Consider the following 17,595-nt stretch of genomic DNA (forward strand, 5'->3'; position numbering starts at 1 on the left):
TCCTGCCTCCCTGCTTCTATTAGCAGCCTTTAGCTGCAGGGGCTTCCTTATTTGCATTTACGTGCTGGTAAGATGACTTTCTTGCGACTGTGTGTCGGCGATGTCAGAGCCCTCTGACCTAAGCTCTCACAGTGGGGAATAACAGCAGGACAGCCTGTTGCCATATTCTGTTTAGCAAAACCCTTCCCATCCACCATCTTTCTTACTCTAGACCTATTCTCCTCATCGAGATGGATTGTCCTGGTTCAGCTGTGGCTGCCAGCTGTAACAGAGGCACTCAGATGGATGCTAGCCACTTGAGGAGTTGCCGTGCTCTACAATAGAACATCTGCCTCACTCAGCTGGTAGTGCTGTTCTTGTGTAATGAGACACAGCAGTGAAATAAAACACATTTGCAAAGGCGGGGGGGTATAAAAGATAGAGCAGTGGTGCAGGTGCTTTAATATGGCATCCTCCTGGAGTCACATTATTCAGGCCTTACAGCCCCTAGCAAGTGTGCACATTGTTCCATTTGCACAGCCTGTTCATGCTGTGGAGGATAGTTTGAATTAAGCTCCCACAAGCATTTGTTAGCCTGAGCGACAAACAAATAAACCAAAAAGTTCCATATTCCCAGGTCCCACGTAGAAAGTGAGATTTCTCTCATTCAGGTTAAGGTCTAGCTGCTATATAAATACATTGAAAGTATCAAAAAATCCTATCCATAGAGAAATGCAACCAATCCTGTATTGTGACAGAAGGTTATAATGTCACAAGTATACAGTCAGTGCCCTCAGCCATTCCCCCAGTGTGACTGTGGTTGCAAAAACACCGGCCGATGCGGAAACACAGCAGGGGATTGCAATTCATGCCTGGAGGTAAAAATGTGTTTTTTGAACATTGAAGCATTTGAAAGTATTCGAGTAGACACCCAGCATAAAAGCATCAGCCTAAAAAAAAGAGCACAATGTGGGACGTTTTAATTTTAGGTTGTTTTGAATGTGGTGTTCAGATACAGGGTGTGGAGAGACATCAGTATGACGCTGACGCAGTAGTTTAATATCACATCCCAAGTCTATTAGAAATTGAAACACCACTGAATTACTATAATAGAAAAGACAGCAAATCTTTAACACCAATTCTCACATAGATTCTTCACACGCTTAGGTGTTAATATCACAGCATTAGTGTCACACATTGAATTTCCCACTCCGGAGTAAACTGGAGATTGTGTCTGGCAGCTGCTTTAAATGTTTCAAGAATTAAATGATGACAAATACAAAAGAAATTAAATTAGTGGAAACATCTGCTTAGCTCGGCTTGAATCTGGTTTGAAGATGCACAGTTGTTGATGTGAACAAGACAATCAGCAAATAAACTTGTGCAAGAAACATTTTACAATAAAACGGCCCAATGTTTGAGTTTCATGGGCTTGATTGCGGTCTATTAATCCCCTCTAATGCCACAGATGCTTTTCTAAATGTTCAATTTTTAAGACATTCTAAATCGTGGGACCAAATGAAGCGTCTGTTTTGGATGGAAATTCAGTGACCAAATTAATAGGATTCTCTGACAAGAACTCACTGCTGCTGCTTTTAATGACTTAGAGTTGTTATTGACTAGAACAGTGGGAAACTGGCAAAGTGTTCTAATGATTTGGAACATACTGTAAGGCAAAAGGGTGTTTTGTGATTTAGGTTTTGTCAGTAGTTCCTTCAATATCTTCAAGGCCTTGGAGGGTCTGCTATGAAGAATTTCTCTTGACCCCCTGCCAGCATGCCGCCTTTGTAGTTTTGGAGAGTGGATGCTAAGGATAAGGTGAAGGAGTGAGTTCACACGGAATGGGAAGCCTGACATTTGACTTTGATCCCCTCTGATCTGAGACGGAAACTGTCATTCTCGGTTGAGCCATAAAATGTCGACGGGCGAACCACTTTATCTATCGTAATACTTCTGGGTCGCTATCTCTTCTATTTGATCGCTGTCAATAAATAAATTACATCTGAGCACATTCAAATCCTTAATCTTAAAACCAGGGAAGAGAGAACAAATTTAATTGCCTCACAAAATGCGAGCACAGCTGATTAATATCAAGTCATACCGGGTAAAGAAAAACAAGCAATGCCTTACTAATTTGTGTCCCCAGCTACTTCTATTCTGTCTTAGAAATGGAGTGTTTTAGGTCATTTCTCTTTACAATACGTCTCATACCTGCTGCTTGTCAAAAATCACTTGCCTCTCAATCTATTCATCTGTGTGTATTTGACAGGACAGCCCCAGTTCCCTTGAGGGGAAATGAATTTGCCAAGAATACCTAGGCCATAAAAAGAATAATGGATACATAAATAAGCGCAGCCAGACACAATCTCATTGTAATCAGAAAATAAACATATTCATCATCTCAGTTAAAGTGTTTCATGGGGAAATATGTCAGCCCAGTTTTTACACTCGATTCACAAAGGGACATACATCGTTAGATGTAATTTATTTGATGTCAAAAGCACTCCCGTGAAAAGCCAGCATCTCATTCTTTGAAACATGTAATCACATAGTTGTGCACTACTGCGAATTGACTAGTTCATTTATATACAAAATTAAGATGGCCACAGTTGACTTGCATCTCAATGACCTTCGGCTGTGTACTGCGACACAGCACTCAATCTCTGCTCCGTTTGATGAATGAGGTCAGGGTTGTAGTGTCGTGATAGGCTCATTAACCAATCACACATCATGTCGTGTTAACATGGTCAGATCCACTGTGGGAATGCTCTGTTTAATTACTAACAGCACTAAAATGTACCAGTGTTTTAACAATGAATTCATTTCTTTTAGAGCCCCTGAACACATTTATTGTACAGGCCAAACTATTTAAAGGCTCAGTTTACAGTGAACTGCTGCCCGTGTTTGTACTGACTGACCAACTTACTCTATAGCATCAAAGTAGCATTATTTTCAAATGGGAGGCTGCGCTTTTAATTAACTCAACTGTGTTTACAATGGGAACTGCTGACGCTACAAGCACATATGAATAATCCATCAAAGTGTACATCGCTTGTTCACAGATTCCTTAGAAACGATATTAACCTTGATCTTAGATGTAGGCCCAAAAACAAGTCACAAACCATTATTGTTATGTTGTACTGCATGGCAGTATCATTTTCGTGGTGGTCATGAGGTCCATTCAGTTGGTTCCGGTTTTGAATGAATAATCACCCTCTCTCTTCTTTAATATGAAGCGACATGCAGGAAGCAGTTATTGGCCATTTTGAGGCTCACATATTAACAATCTTTAAATGTTCTCTGTAGATTTGCATCTGCAAACCTCTCTGTGCTTTATGCCGTCTCATTCTGAGTATGACTGCAACCATTGAACACCATCTGCAGGGTATAAGAATTCAGAGATTGCCTTCATCATCAAACCCTGATGAGAGCCCACTGAGCTGTCCGGCAAAAAAAAAACAGGGTTTGAGATCCATTAAAAACAATGATAATGTGAATATCATCAATATTGTTCTCTGGAAGCATTTGTAATGTTTTGGGTTGCAGGACTGATGGCATTATATTCAGATGAGATGACATAAAATTAATGGTGTGTAGATTGGAGTTGATCAGAGAAGGAAGAAAGTCAACGCTTTGAAAAAATAATCTCCCTGTGACTGCACATGGCAGCTCTTTTGATTGAGCGCCTGTTTCAATTCACTCAGATTGAACGAGCTGAAATATGTCAAGACATTACATTATGTTGACATAAGGCAGTGCCAGTATTTTTGCAAACAAGTGACTATATATCTACTTCCTGTTATAACAGCTTGAATTAATCACTTCAGTTCTTAAAGTCATTATTATGACTTTTCTGAAAATAATTCTTGTGTAACAAATGGCTGTCAAAGCCGCTGAGTATACATCATTCCATCAGGCATGTACTGTAACAGACAGTCAATTCTGTTTTTAGTATTTAAGCACTTACATAAATAAAACTTGTGTTATACCTTTTTATTGGGACAAACATGCCTTTCCTGAAGATAAGGGTCACGGTCTGGAGCACTCTTGTTGTGATGCTGTATGAATAACAGCTGAATATGTGCACATTTTTACATTTCCACGTCCACTTTTAGTCATATTGTAGCCATACACGAGTTGAAGTATTGTACATTCACATTTAAGAATTCTAATTTCAGATTTTTTCATTGTTTGTTTTTTTTAATAGAAACTTCTCTCTTGAGATATTACAGTTTCACAGTGAGCACCTCAATTTCACACAGTGTTTCCATTAATTACTCTGTGCTTGGGGACAAATCAAACATTAAAACAAACTTTTTAGCCGGGGTAACGTTTGTCATGACCCGCTCTTTATAATGTGATTAACAGTGCTCTGCCAAAACATTAGGGGGCAATCAAGGATACCTTTTGGCAGACACAAAAGGGATAAAACTCAAGCAGTGTGGGAAATGTTTTTTACGGTACCTGCCATTTCTCTAAATAGCTCCTCAAGTTACTTTGATTAAATTGTGCGATGGTGTGATCTAAAGGTAAATTAACCCATGCTTAGTAAAGCCAAAATAAGGATAGGATTACATATTCAGAAGATATTATGGTTTAGAAAAAATGAAAGATGTAAGTGTGAATGAATGGGCCGTAAAAGCCGCAGCCCTGGTCATTTGGCAAGTCATCAGCTCCTCGTCACATACAGAAGGTGGGCGAAACTGGATGACAGATCCACATCTTGCTCACCACAGTTGAATCATATCTCTCATCCCCATTTGGCAGCACACAGAAGTGCTTAGCTCGTCAGTCTGCCAAATGCGTTTCTGCATGCATGAATATTGGTATGATATCCAAGTGTGGAAAAATGTGAGGAGACAGCTCTGAAACTTATGTCTACGTGAGTTTCTGTGAGTGTGTAAAATATGCAAATGTATGTATGTGACCAGTTCTTGAACATATTCTCAAATGCACACACATACAGGTTTAATTTCAAGCACATGCTCATTGTAAAACAAAATGTACTATTTTTGTCACAGATTACAAAATGACAGACAAGACTCTATGACACATGCAATATGTTGATTCTCACAAGATAGACTGACATGAGTAGACAGATGTTTACAGCTGTATGAATCTCAGAATTTACTAATAACAATCATATCAACCCCTGGTGAATGGTGAAATCAATGCATTCTTGAATTTTAAAGGAAATATGTCTATTTGCATCCCTCTATTTACGAGTCAGAAGAGCTGAGCTGATCTCAGCTCAGTGCAACTTTAGATCCTCCATCTACAGTGACTGAACACAGTGCATCATTCAACCAATGCTACATAGACGTTTATTGAAAGAGCGGAAATGAGGTTTCGCTGCAACCTTGTACTACTCTATTTCTCCACATCTCATCAGCCCTCAACGTCCCCAGTCGCAGTGAGCTACTGGAATCAATGTTTTTTTGGCAAAAGACAGATTTTAAGCATGGAAACCATTACAGTACCCTTACTGGCACTAAGTGGTTGGGAACGACTGCTGCTATGATTCCTCTGAAGGCAGCTGCCTCCTGGAGTGGACAGCCATGAAATTTAAGGCCGGCCTAATGTAGCCTTGATGCCACCTCATTAGGTAAAGCTCCTCAGTCCAGCATTTACATTCACTGATAACTTGTTCAAACTGTGTTCTTAGTCTCATAATATATGTTAAATACTTAAGAGTGAAATATTTAAGGGGATTATGAGGATCTTTGTTAATGAAGCGATATATGCAGTGGGGATGCTGAAAATTCAATAGAGAAGAGTAGACTATATTGAACACAAACTTTATTATTCACATACAAGTACAAAATTGGCTTGTCACGTTCATAAAAACAACTGAGAGAGACAACTGGTAACACATGGTGAAATCAGCATTTGGTATTTATAATGGTTCGACAAAAAATAAAGACCGTCTTGCTATTGGATCACACCAGCTGCCACACCTGTCAACATCTTCACAGTTCGACCTATGAGTACCTACTGTAGTAGTCATTACGACTCTTCTATAGGTTTGACCATGGCCATCTTTGAATTCAGCCTTTATTTTTATGTCGGTATCACACCAGAACTGACCGGTACTGAAGTACTGAAGTGACATACAGAATAACTTTTTGTGTAGAATGCATGTGACAGATTTGCTATTGGGCATCTCGACTTAAGTTTATGTAAAGTTGGCTTTCTGGTGTCCAGTTTTTCTGCCATTTACAGTTTTTTTAATCCTTGCTTTTCTATTAAAAGTCACCATTTACATCAAACTCTTCATAAAATTCAAATTGACAGCAGTGTTAACATGCTGTCCACTTACTGTGACTGGCTCAGTTATAAAGTTTGACTTCTCTTACATACAGAAGGCCAGCCCAGACCATGTCTTCTGTAGACTTGTGTGGTTTATTAGAAAATCTTTTATCTGAAGAACAACAGCACTGTTAAAACTGAGATATTGCAGGCTTTCCAGTAAAAAGTGTGGTATCAGGGTTTTCTGGGCTGAACTAGAATTTAAAAACAAAACTTTTACAAACAGAAGATGTGAGTGCTCTTGCTCTAAAATCAATACGTGAAATAGCTTCTGATTTCTTAGAGACAGGCACAATATGGGAACTTTTCCAAGAACCTTGAACAATGTGACTATCGAACAAATGCTGAACAGTAAGTTGTCCCAGATGTGATTCTTACTTAGACTGTAGCTGTGGCTTTATATATGTGAACAATATAGAGCCAAAATCTACTGGTTTCACATGATGACATCTGCCTTTATTCTTGTCCACTGTAAATATGATAGAAACAAGTGATCATTTTATTTTTTATTTAATAGGTGAAATATTTTTCTTGTTGTGTTTTCTTGTGATTTTTCTCTGGCCCTCATCTGGTTCCAGATTCCCAATTGCTCTCCACATCTCTAATATTTTGCAGCAATTCAAAAAGGTCTGATTTTCTTGTTACTGTCACCGGATAATGAGGTTACTATTACAACTTACGGAGACTAAAAGTTTTACAAGAGAAGTATGTGTCTGTATGTGCTGTATCTTCAGTATAAAACTTTTGGTATCATTAGCCATCAGAAACCTGTATATTGATGGGATGCAGTTGACACATTGGCAGAACACGACACTGCTAGTGTGTATTACTTTCCATGCTGATATGTATTCCATGCTGTCACATCAAGCGTAGAGTCATCCTGCCATTTCACATTTTCTCCACACGTTACGTTACATGTATGTCGTATGTAAGGCAGTCAAAATAAGAACAGTGAGCGGGAATTAGTCAGGTTTATTATTCTTTGAATTTCATATTGTTTCATATGTGAACTCTAACATGATTAGTTGTAGTCGTGCTGCTCTGAGAAACATTGCATTTGCTTTGCTCTGACCTTTCTGCTGCACAGAGCTGATAAATTAAACCACACTTTGTGTTCACATGCACAAAAAGATTGCATAAATAATGTCTTAGGTTATATGCTTAATCCATTGTCAAACAAGTTTGCATGGCTGTGTTCATGGCTTTAATGTGATGATTATACACATATTAGTATGAACAGGCTGATGTAGTCCTGGTGGGTACACCACTCGCTGTTGAACCCATCCAGGCTATGTGCTATTGTAGAAAAGCAAACCTGTGGAGGAAACTGGCAGATAGACAGAAAGATGATTATATAACACTCTCTCGTCTGCAGCCTTTTGAGAAGTCATTTGAAAGTGACCAAGCCCCCTAAAACAGTGATTTACTAAGCCACAGGGATGAGTCTGCATGAGGTGTGTCCACAGGGAGAGAAGGACAGATGGAGGCACAGATAGAGATACAGAGAGCATAAGTGGGAGGAAAGCTGACCCTTAATTTTCTCTCCAAGCAAATTTTTAGGGAGGGTATTACCACAATAATACCTTAACTCCTGTTGCAACCAGCCATTTTCTTGACAGCAGCACTTTGTACATTAACGCTGCATTTGTGTAACCCTGTCCACTCCTTCCAGTGGAAAGTGTGTTGTATGCATCGAGAGTGTGTGTAGCTGCTGTTAAAGCTGTAACACCTTACTTTGTAACCAAATCTTAAATGCAAAATGGTCCTTTAAAGTTGTATTTAGAGGCCACAGATAATGTAAAAAGTTTGAAAACTACAAAGTCTGTTTAGACTAATTAAAGAAGCAATACTTCCTTTGTTGGAACGGTGGACTTCCAGTCAAAAAAAATAGTGCAGCGGCAACATTATGTATTTAATTGAACACCTCTTCTCCCCTGGCAGTGCGTGTAATTAAAAGTTTCATTGGCTAATCAGACAGAACAAGGTGTTTTGCTATGTTTTATATTTCCAATCATATTTGCCTGGTATTATTTGAGCACTCATACAATTATTTTGCTGGTGCATTCAGTTTTCTTTCCCAATGGATTTGGATTAATAAGATTCTAAAGTAAAAGTGTCTCCGGATTCACTTAGTTTGAGTGCTGTTTAGTAATTGCAGTATGATAGCCCCCGGTGAAATGAATGGTGAAAGTTATTATTGGTTATTAATTTGTATGATATTCTTTTGTAAATATTAGCAATGAAGCAGCCAAAGAGGCGCCGCCACATGTAAACAACTTTTATTTTACCAGGTCATCACTGTCCTGGCAATAGCAGAACATGTGAGCAGCACCAGGAGGGGGTCCCAGAGTTCACATGGACCATTGTGGCTGCCGGGGACCCGCGGGAGGAAAGGAACGAGCGAACCGAAAAGAAGTCAGGAAGTCCCCAGGGGTGGGAGGAAGGTAAGAACGAAGGTATCACATTTATCAATAAACTTCAAGCCTTTAACATTCTCTGCTCATGTTGAACTTGAATGCATCATCCATTCATTTTTTCAGTTTTGTTGTGACAAGCTTTATTTTGGTGCTGTGCAATATTTGTTATCTCTCTATTCACTTAAAACTACCTTTTTAATGATGTCAAACAGAAACATACCACTAAACAGCCACTTAAACAATCTCACTGTGATACTTTAATCCAACCTCACATTTGAATACCAACAGAATGAAGCAGTAGTTTGCTGTCGGGTGTTATTGAGATATTACTTTTCATAAGGTTTTCTCAGGTAAAGAGCTGAATATAGTTTACCGAGCCAGTAGTCTGCAACATCATGTAGGCCCCTGCCTTCAAATCTTCCATATCCTCCAGCATCATTCATTTTCATACCTTGGAAGATGAGAAAACAGTTTCTGTCATCTTATCTCCTGAGGTGATGGTGAAATGGAGGGAGACAGAAGGGTCTATTTATTTCCTTAAATGTATTTTTTTTCCCCTTATCGTGTGCCACAAGACTGAGAGCAGATGGGTGGAGTGCTGGATGAAATTGGAAAAGTGAAATATATTGACTAGTAGGAGAAAGGACTTAATGTGAGTGGACTGGCAAAATGATTGATGCCAGTCCTATATATGTAGTTTAAGTTGTAAATGAAGGCAAAGGGTGTGTGCATTTGTGTGTGTGTGTGTGTGTGTGTGTGTGTGTGTGTGTGTGTGTGTGTGCGTGCGTGCGTGCGTGCGTGCGTGCGTGCGTGTGTGCGTGAGCTCAGTGGCGATGATATCAACAGAGTTAATGTAATTTCTGAAACTGAAGTAAAAATAACTACAGTTCAACACCCAGCAGTACAAAAAATAACAGAGCATCCTTTGATTTCTGTCTGTCGTCATTGTTAATTATGAAAAAATAACATATGTATGTATGTTGTTTGTATGCCACATAACTTGTACTGTGAATAACAGCATATATTTATTTATACGCATACTAGCTTGTTTTGAGTTGAAAGCGTCCTTATCCCTACCAAGTTTAGTCTTTGTTGTACAAACATTTTTACCTCACCTTTTACTCCTGTCTTAATTATCTTCAATGTCTCGTATTTCATATGCTAATGTGCACATATTAGGAGACATTCTCTATGAAGCAATGTAATTAAAGAGGTCTTAGCAGCCTTTTCACTGATCATTTAATGGCTGCAGTTAAAATCATGCATGTATATGTGCAAAAAAAAAGAAGAAAAAGAAGCTGATCATGATTGAAAGTAGGTGACACACAGTACAAAGGAAATATATGTGCATAATCATGTTCAAGCCCTCACTTAGCCACAATACAGTTGGCGTGTTTTGAATAATTGAGCTGGGCGAGCTGCTGTCTCCACACATTTCACTGGCACTTGCAATTTAAAAAGGGATGGAAATAAGGGATGAATACTTAATGGCTGTGATCAGTGGAATTGCTAGAGCTGTTTTCTGCGGTACAGTAGCTAACTCTTCGGCTGTAACATGTTCAGCTATGAATCTGGTAAACAGTATTTTTTTTAATCCAAAGATGGGGCTAAGTTGTGGTGACAGAAGCTGATGAATCACTGAGGTTGCCTAGATCAAGCACAAGTCCAGCTACCATCAACAGGCTTATTAGTGCTATCTTGATACCTCTATGCTTCATACAGTGATGTCCACTAATGAATTATAAATGCTCTTTGTAGTGTTTAAGATTAAATATTGCCATACCACTGCTGGAACTGGAACTGGAAGGTTGCATTCCCACTGTGGCTGTCTGCAGTATTGATTCTGTCGATATCCCACAGATCCCATTATGATTTGACTGTGATTAATTTTTTTGTGATGAATGTGTGGAATGAAATGTGGCTTTAATGCACACATTGTCAGTCATTATCATGATGTCCCAGGCCATCATTGGCATGTGACTGCGACACACAGTGCACCCTGCTCCTATTATGTGGGGGCAGTTGGCCACATTAGCGCTCTGGGTAAAGTAAGTAATGAGAACAGCATGAGGCGACGATGCCCTTGGAAAGGCAATTAGCATAAAAGACAATGCTTAACATTTAGATCAAGAAAATCACAGCAGTAATCATGGATTGCTTTGACACTCTTTCTGTTGTGAGAGGGCACAGTGAAGTGCTTTTCTCAGCGGACGACTAACAGGTGGAGACATGCTGCAGCAACTGTTGATGGACGTAAAGCTCGCGCAATATACATCCACTCAATCAAACTATGCAAAAACTATTTCAGCGCCAAATGCTCCTTCTGTGACACTAATCGAGTTGAGTGAAAATGAGTCACCTCTGTCGAGTGCAATCTAGAGAGATTTTAAATCAGGGCAGTGTGGACGAGGCGAAACAAAGACAGAAAATGATTTAAATGTATTTGGCTTCTGTCTGCGCAGAGCGGGTCATCTCAATTCCATGTCTGCCCCCAATGTCTCCTGCCAAAGACATTGTGAATATGATTACACATTGATTTCTCGCTCTCTCACGCACGGAATAAAGAAGCATGAGTTGGAGCTGACTGGCAGGAGGAGATATCCAGTAGGACGCTGTTTGCTGGAGCTGATGATTTGTTTGTTTGTAATTGAGTGGCCCCAAGGCTGTCCGTCATCTGCCAACTCAGGGAGTCATCTGGATTTTTTTTAGCTGGACTGGAATTACAGGATTCAGGATAAAAAGGCCAAATGCAGAGGGAGCTCTGGCTTACAGAGGCTAATGTTCTTATCTACAGTGGTTTTAATGTTGGGAGTTAAGGCAAACACAGCACTGATCCCATTCCTTGCATTTAAAACAGTGGTTCGCCAACGTTCGAAGACTTTGAAGGAACAGCATATCTGCAATGAACACAAGTCTGAAAAAATAACAGTATACAAATAAAAAAAGAACATTTTAAATTAAGTACTTTGAACTATGACTCAGAACTGGAGTCACAATTTAACTCTCCTCCCTGGCAAAATGTCTGAAAGAGCTACGTGTATATTGTCAAATTACAACTAGTTCAGTATGTAATAACAATAATTATAATTATATTATTATAATATAAATAATAAACTACCATAAAGGCAAACCAAAGAATGCACAATAAAAAGCACCCATGTTCTTTTCTCATACTCTTAAACAACAATTGTGTAGGATTTAGTGGTGTTTTTTGGCAGATTGCAACCAACATACCACCCCTGGCGTCAGCCTCCCCTTTGGTGGCCACAAAAAACATGAAAAATGTGAAAAGGCCTCTCTAGAGCTATCATTTGGTTTGCCCATTCTGAGCTTTGTAGAAACATGGCGGCACAACATGGCAGACTCCGTCGAGGAAGACCCACTTCGTCTGCAGCTACATATAAAGGGCTCACTCTGAGGGAATGAAAACACAACATTTCTTAATTACAGATGACTGTGTACTAAATAAACCATAATTTTGATTATATTGCATTTCTGCAATATATCCAGCACACAGGACTTTTGAGCTGAGCAGCCATAATGGCAGTGGGGACTGAAATCGCACCTGCCGCTCAGGTACAGAATTTGGTGACGGTAGATAGTTCTTTCAATGGTAGACCGGGTCAACACATGCATGTAAAAACACCTACACATGAAGGAAGGGTAGCAATTGTTGCGTGTAGCTGGCATAAAGTTTGCTTTTGGCAAACTTGTCAGGCACAATGACTTTTTGACAATTCTTCACCAGTTACTTACTTACTTACCTACTGTTAAGAGGAATTGTTGTTTTGGCTCAGTGACTATCTGCCCTTGGGAGGAACAAGTAAACAGCAACATGGAGCTAAGAGAAAGAAGCTGCTGGTGGGCACTTGAACATTGCTGCCCACAAACTTTAAAGTGCTTTTTATCAGGGCCGATGTGAGACCCTCTGGGAATACCCTGCTGAACCCTTTCATAAGGACGGAAAGGCCCGGGTTGACCCTTTCCTTGCATGGTCCAAAAGACATAAATTCGTAAAGAACACTGCAGGTGATCGTTATTTAGTAGAAATTCTGCAAAAAGTTTCTCCAAGTTTGATTTAAAATGAGCCAGAAGAAAACTTCTTCTCACCTGTACCCTGTTAGATTGCATCTGGACAGATCAATGTTCCACTTGCCACGCAGACACAGGAAAGCCATCCAATGCCTTTTTCTGCACCCCGAACCTTTCTTATCTGAGCAAATAATTATGAACCATTACCTTCGGATGAGAGGCAATTTGTTCTACTTACCTGTTTTGGAGCTGAAACATAATAGCCCTGGCAAGACAGTGCTTTGAGTTTGACCCCTCCATCTGCAACCCAACCTGTTAAGCGAGGCAAAACCAGGACACAGGAGAAATGGCTACCTCAATGGCAACAGACTTGGCCTGTCAGACCTGTGTGTGGGTGGGACTAAAAAAAGAGCAGCGAGCCATTAAGAATTGAACAGTTGTCTTACAAGTAGAAAACAAAACGTGGCTTACCTGGCATGCTGAGCTCAACTAGAACACAGACTGAACCAATGTAGGGAACATTGTTTGTCAGATACTGAAAACTTTGACCTGTGACCTTTTGTCCATAACAGACTCTCTTTTCATATATATTTCAGAAGACACGCTGTGTAAGGATTCCAGTGTTTTGTGCAATGCTGTGTGCCATAAAACATACAGCAGGATGAATTGTTTGAAATGTGCTCTAACTCCTAACATAACAGACAGTCTAAGCCATATGGAGACAGAATAATAGTCATGATATAACATATACATATAATGCTCACTGCTGTCTCATATATTGAAAGAACATGTAAGTTGCATTTCCAGTTCCAGCATTTTTAAACAAAATACTTTAAAATGAATTGCGACATTGTAGGTTTACAGAGACAACAGGGTCAAAAAATATTTTTTGTATGATCATATAAAAAACCCAACATGGAAAATGTGGAGGCTAACCAGAAACAAGAAGGAAGCTAAATGTTTGACTCCTGCACATAAGAAAAATGTATCTTACGTCTTTGTCCCACCCATGTCATTCTGAAGAATGTATGAATGTATTCATTAAAACATAGCCAGGAATAGATTTCAACTGCATGGCTGACATGTTCAGGTTATACTCTGTAGTCACACCAAAAGTCTCTGCCAAATGCCCTCATGTCTCCTCATGTAACCAGGATATGCTTTTGAAAATGCAGCTTGTACCTGGGGAACCAAAAATGCTTTGATTAATCTCAGTAAAGAATCAACTTGCACATATAAACAGTGTAAGTTAAAAGTATAACGAGGCTACTCACTCATTTCCAGAGGGAGTCATTTTGACATCAGACGAAATATATCAGGATAAATTGTTGTGTTGTGTTGCTCAATGCTCGCATCATGTTGCTCACATACATTTAAACAGTAGGGAGTCACTCAGTCATTATAAAGGAGATAAAGAGAGGATAACGGAGTATAACATACGGCATGGTGCAGCAGTTTGATGGTAAGAAGGGCAGAGCACCTTATGTAGATTAGGGGGAAATGAGAAGAATGCACTTTACACCGAAAACCTTCATACAGCAGGAGAATACCTTAGGGAAATGCGTTTTTTATGAGAGGAAGCTCAGAGAGGTGGTGCTCTGATTAGCACGGTATCAAGGGAATGTCTTGCTGGTGTTGAAGGTTAAGGGCCAGGTAACCCGATGTGTTAAAAATCACACCGCCTAATCTTGTATGGAGTAAAAGTACTGCTGCACAGCTCTCTGATCAAGACTGCAGTTATTCAGATATAGTCGGCCATAGTGTTCCACAATAGTCTGTCCTGCACTGAACAATGTGGCGACAGAGCCCTCGTATGTACCTCCTGTAGCTTTGGATCAGTACACATATATAGCACTACAGAATAGCTAAAAGAAGACTAATAGAGCAAGGCGTAAAACATTGTATGTCAAATGCATCCAGTTCAGAGATTCCAAGAGGAATGGTTTCTTTGTCTGAAGTTGGACCCCAGGAATCCCTCCAGTCCCTTTCCTTTCAACCTTCATTTCTCAGACACATCAGCCCACTTGGTACTTCGGTGCTAACAAGCTGATATGGATTAGCCGAGGAAGATTTTCTCTTTCCATCAATGAGCAAACCTTGAGGTCTCTCCTGAGCCCAGACGTTACTGCATCATGGAAACCCAAGAGACGCTGAAATACTAGTTTCTAATGCACCCTCTAACCTCAACCTCAGTGTGCTTGTTGTATCCCCTCTGCCTTTGTTGTGAAGTACCGTATGTCATCAGAGAACCTGACAATCGTGCCATTGTAAATAATCAAGCACATTGCCCACCCTTCGACCCTGCTTCTTTAATGAACTGCCCTTCACTATAAAAGCAAGGTCAACAGAGTGTATTGGCGCTACATCGAGCTCATCACCTTTTACTCGCTGTGTCCTTTCAATAATATTTTACTACCCCGACTGTCTGAAGTTGCAACTTAATTACCCTGGCCCTCAATGACATCACAATTACCTAACCACCTCAGCGTGGTTTTGAGGAGACATTTGTGTCAGCCTCATGGGAAGCTGATATATTTTTTTTTTAGAATTGTTGATTCATGAGTAGTAGGTGAAATTACATTGTACTGCTATAAATACTCGGAAGTTAAAGAAAATACACAGTTTAGTGTCAGAAGCTTCATGTATCTTTCCGTGGCATCTGTAGATCGATCAGCACTTCACTACAACAGAGGCTGACACTCTTACGGGCAAACGATCTCCAGGGATAATAATTACCTGTGTAAGTTATGGAGATGCTGTCATTCTCTATTCTCGCACTCTCTCTTGTGTTTAATGAACTACAGTTAAAAGGCAAATAAAACAGAAGGAAGCAATTACAAGTACAGCACACCTTTCAAAGACAGAAAAAAAAATCTCATTATCTCAACGTTCATTCTAATGTAATTAGGATGCAGTCTGTAGACTATCCAATTAGTATTCCTGTGCTACATTGTTGACATCTCTTCCAAAGCATGTGTATTGTGTATGGATGTATTTGTGTATTGTTTTGTAACTGAGCGCACAGCCTGTGGTTCCAATTGTCATAAATGCCTTAAGGGGGAAGGAACATGGAATTATCCAGGCAATCTGTCTTTGCTGTCCCTTGTGATATGCATTATTAAGTCACAATAAAATGACTGCTTTGTCAGAGAAGTCAGTGCATTGTGGCAGTTATCTTGATTTCTACCCATAACAGAACACTTTGACTGATGATAGCATGTTAGATATGTGCTACAGACCTTATCATTTTTGTGCCAAGCACCTTCAAATTATGGAATTCTGAACCCGGTTGGTCAATTACTCTTGCATTTATTTGCCATGAGGCCACAGGAATGTATTTCATGCTATGAACTTATTTTAACTGCCAGACGCTTCTCACTTAGTCTTGAGTGGATCATCGATCCTTAAAGGTCAGATCGATTGGTTTCTTGAGGTCCACTGTCTTCCATTCTCAATCCCATACCCATATCCTGCCTACTGCCAAGATATCTGTCCTTACGCAATCAATCAGCCTATTGATCCTGGCTTAAACATGAGCGCAATGAGGATGTGTGTGTGTAATGTTGAAGTGAGCAGGCTCAGACCCAGATCCATCCATGGAATTACCTGGGCTTGGCTAAATTGTGCACTGGAGCTTAACCCATTTGTACAACTGAAGTAAACTCATGCCAGCAGCTGTCCAGAGAACTGAGTTCCTTGAGGTCAGCAGCTGAAGTGAAGTAGTTGGGCAGAGCGTCGGGGTGTTTGGCGCCTGCAGTGGGGTATGTGGGTCTCCCCAGATATGTTCCACCTGTGCAGCAGCTGAGTTACATTTGATTAATTAGACTCTTTTAATGGCGTCTCCCCGCAGGCTCCTCTTTTGGTGAGGGAGCATCGACCAGATCACACACACTTCAGTCCCACACAACACGCATACATTAACACACACACACACACACACACCATTAGACAGTGCATGGCAGTGCAGGACTCCCCGTGGCTGTGATCTGACACATTTCTGCTTCCACTGGGGACCTGCAGAGGTGTGTGGAGGGTTTGATTCATCCTCCATCTTGGACAGGGTTCTTGCTCCAGTTCCCCTGCTGGTCTTTGAAGCATCTCACATCAGAAATACGTGTGTGTTTTCGAAGCTTTCTTGTAGTTCTCGCACTTTGTACGCTTTTTCCTCCTTCAGCTTTTCACATAAGGCTTTCGAAGCAAAGATTAAAACACATAAGCTCAGTGACAAATGTTACCCTTTTGTGTAGCTCATTCTTTCCAGGTTTAGTAACATTCTCACAGCAAAATGCAGTCCCGTCACTGTTTACAAATGAAACACAGATAAAGCTGAAGCTCTACATTTTTTTAAACCCTCACCTCTGTTGAAGGCTTGTTTGTGCACTACAGCAGTACATGGAGTCCTTCCAGTGAGAACTTAAAAGTAACATCTGCGCTTGGGTTTCGCAGCTTGGTATATGTTGTGGGTAGAAAACACATTAAATGACTCAGAGGAGATGAAACAGAGCAGGAAAACAAGCTGCATTGTTCAAACACCATTCTTCCATTATTTCACAATTCCACAGGAAATATACTAATAATCGACACAGGCATTTTGAAGATGAAAATGTGCCAGGTTGTAAAGCTGTATGCTGGTGTTGTTTGAAACTGTTCAGAAAGCAGGTTATCTTCTGGCCTGCTCAGTGCAAGAGTAATGTAATAACACAGCTGATAAGAAATGCAGAGACGGAGAGATAACAGCAGAAAAGACACCACAGACAAATGTCACAAGAAAGGAAAGTAGATTTCATATGTGATCAAACCTGTGAGGAAGGTAAGATGATATGGAAGCAGCGGAGGAATGGAGAATGATTTATGACCG

The 17,595-nt window shown here is 40.1% G+C and overlaps 1 protein-coding gene across 3 annotated transcripts in view; it reads left to right on the plus strand.

Annotated features, from left to right (window-relative positions):
- Positions 1-17,595, plus strand: part of alk (ALK receptor tyrosine kinase) — a 345,355-nt gene that overhangs the window by 156,042 nt on the left and 171,718 nt on the right. For 2 of the 3 annotated variants that reach the window (XM_084381759.1, XM_084381761.1), the window contains exon 3: positions 8,580-8,744. In XM_084381759.1, the coding sequence (XP_084237885.1) occupies positions 8,580-8,744 (165 nt within the window). The remainder of the gene's footprint in view (positions 1-8,579; positions 8,745-17,595) is intronic. The other variant, XM_084381760.1, reaches the window with a different exon arrangement.

Source organism: Pagrus pagrus (genome assembly GCF_965226575.1).
Source record: "Pagrus pagrus genome assembly, chromosome: 18".
Lineage (NCBI taxonomy): Eukaryota > Metazoa > Chordata > Actinopteri > Spariformes > Sparidae > Pagrus > Pagrus pagrus.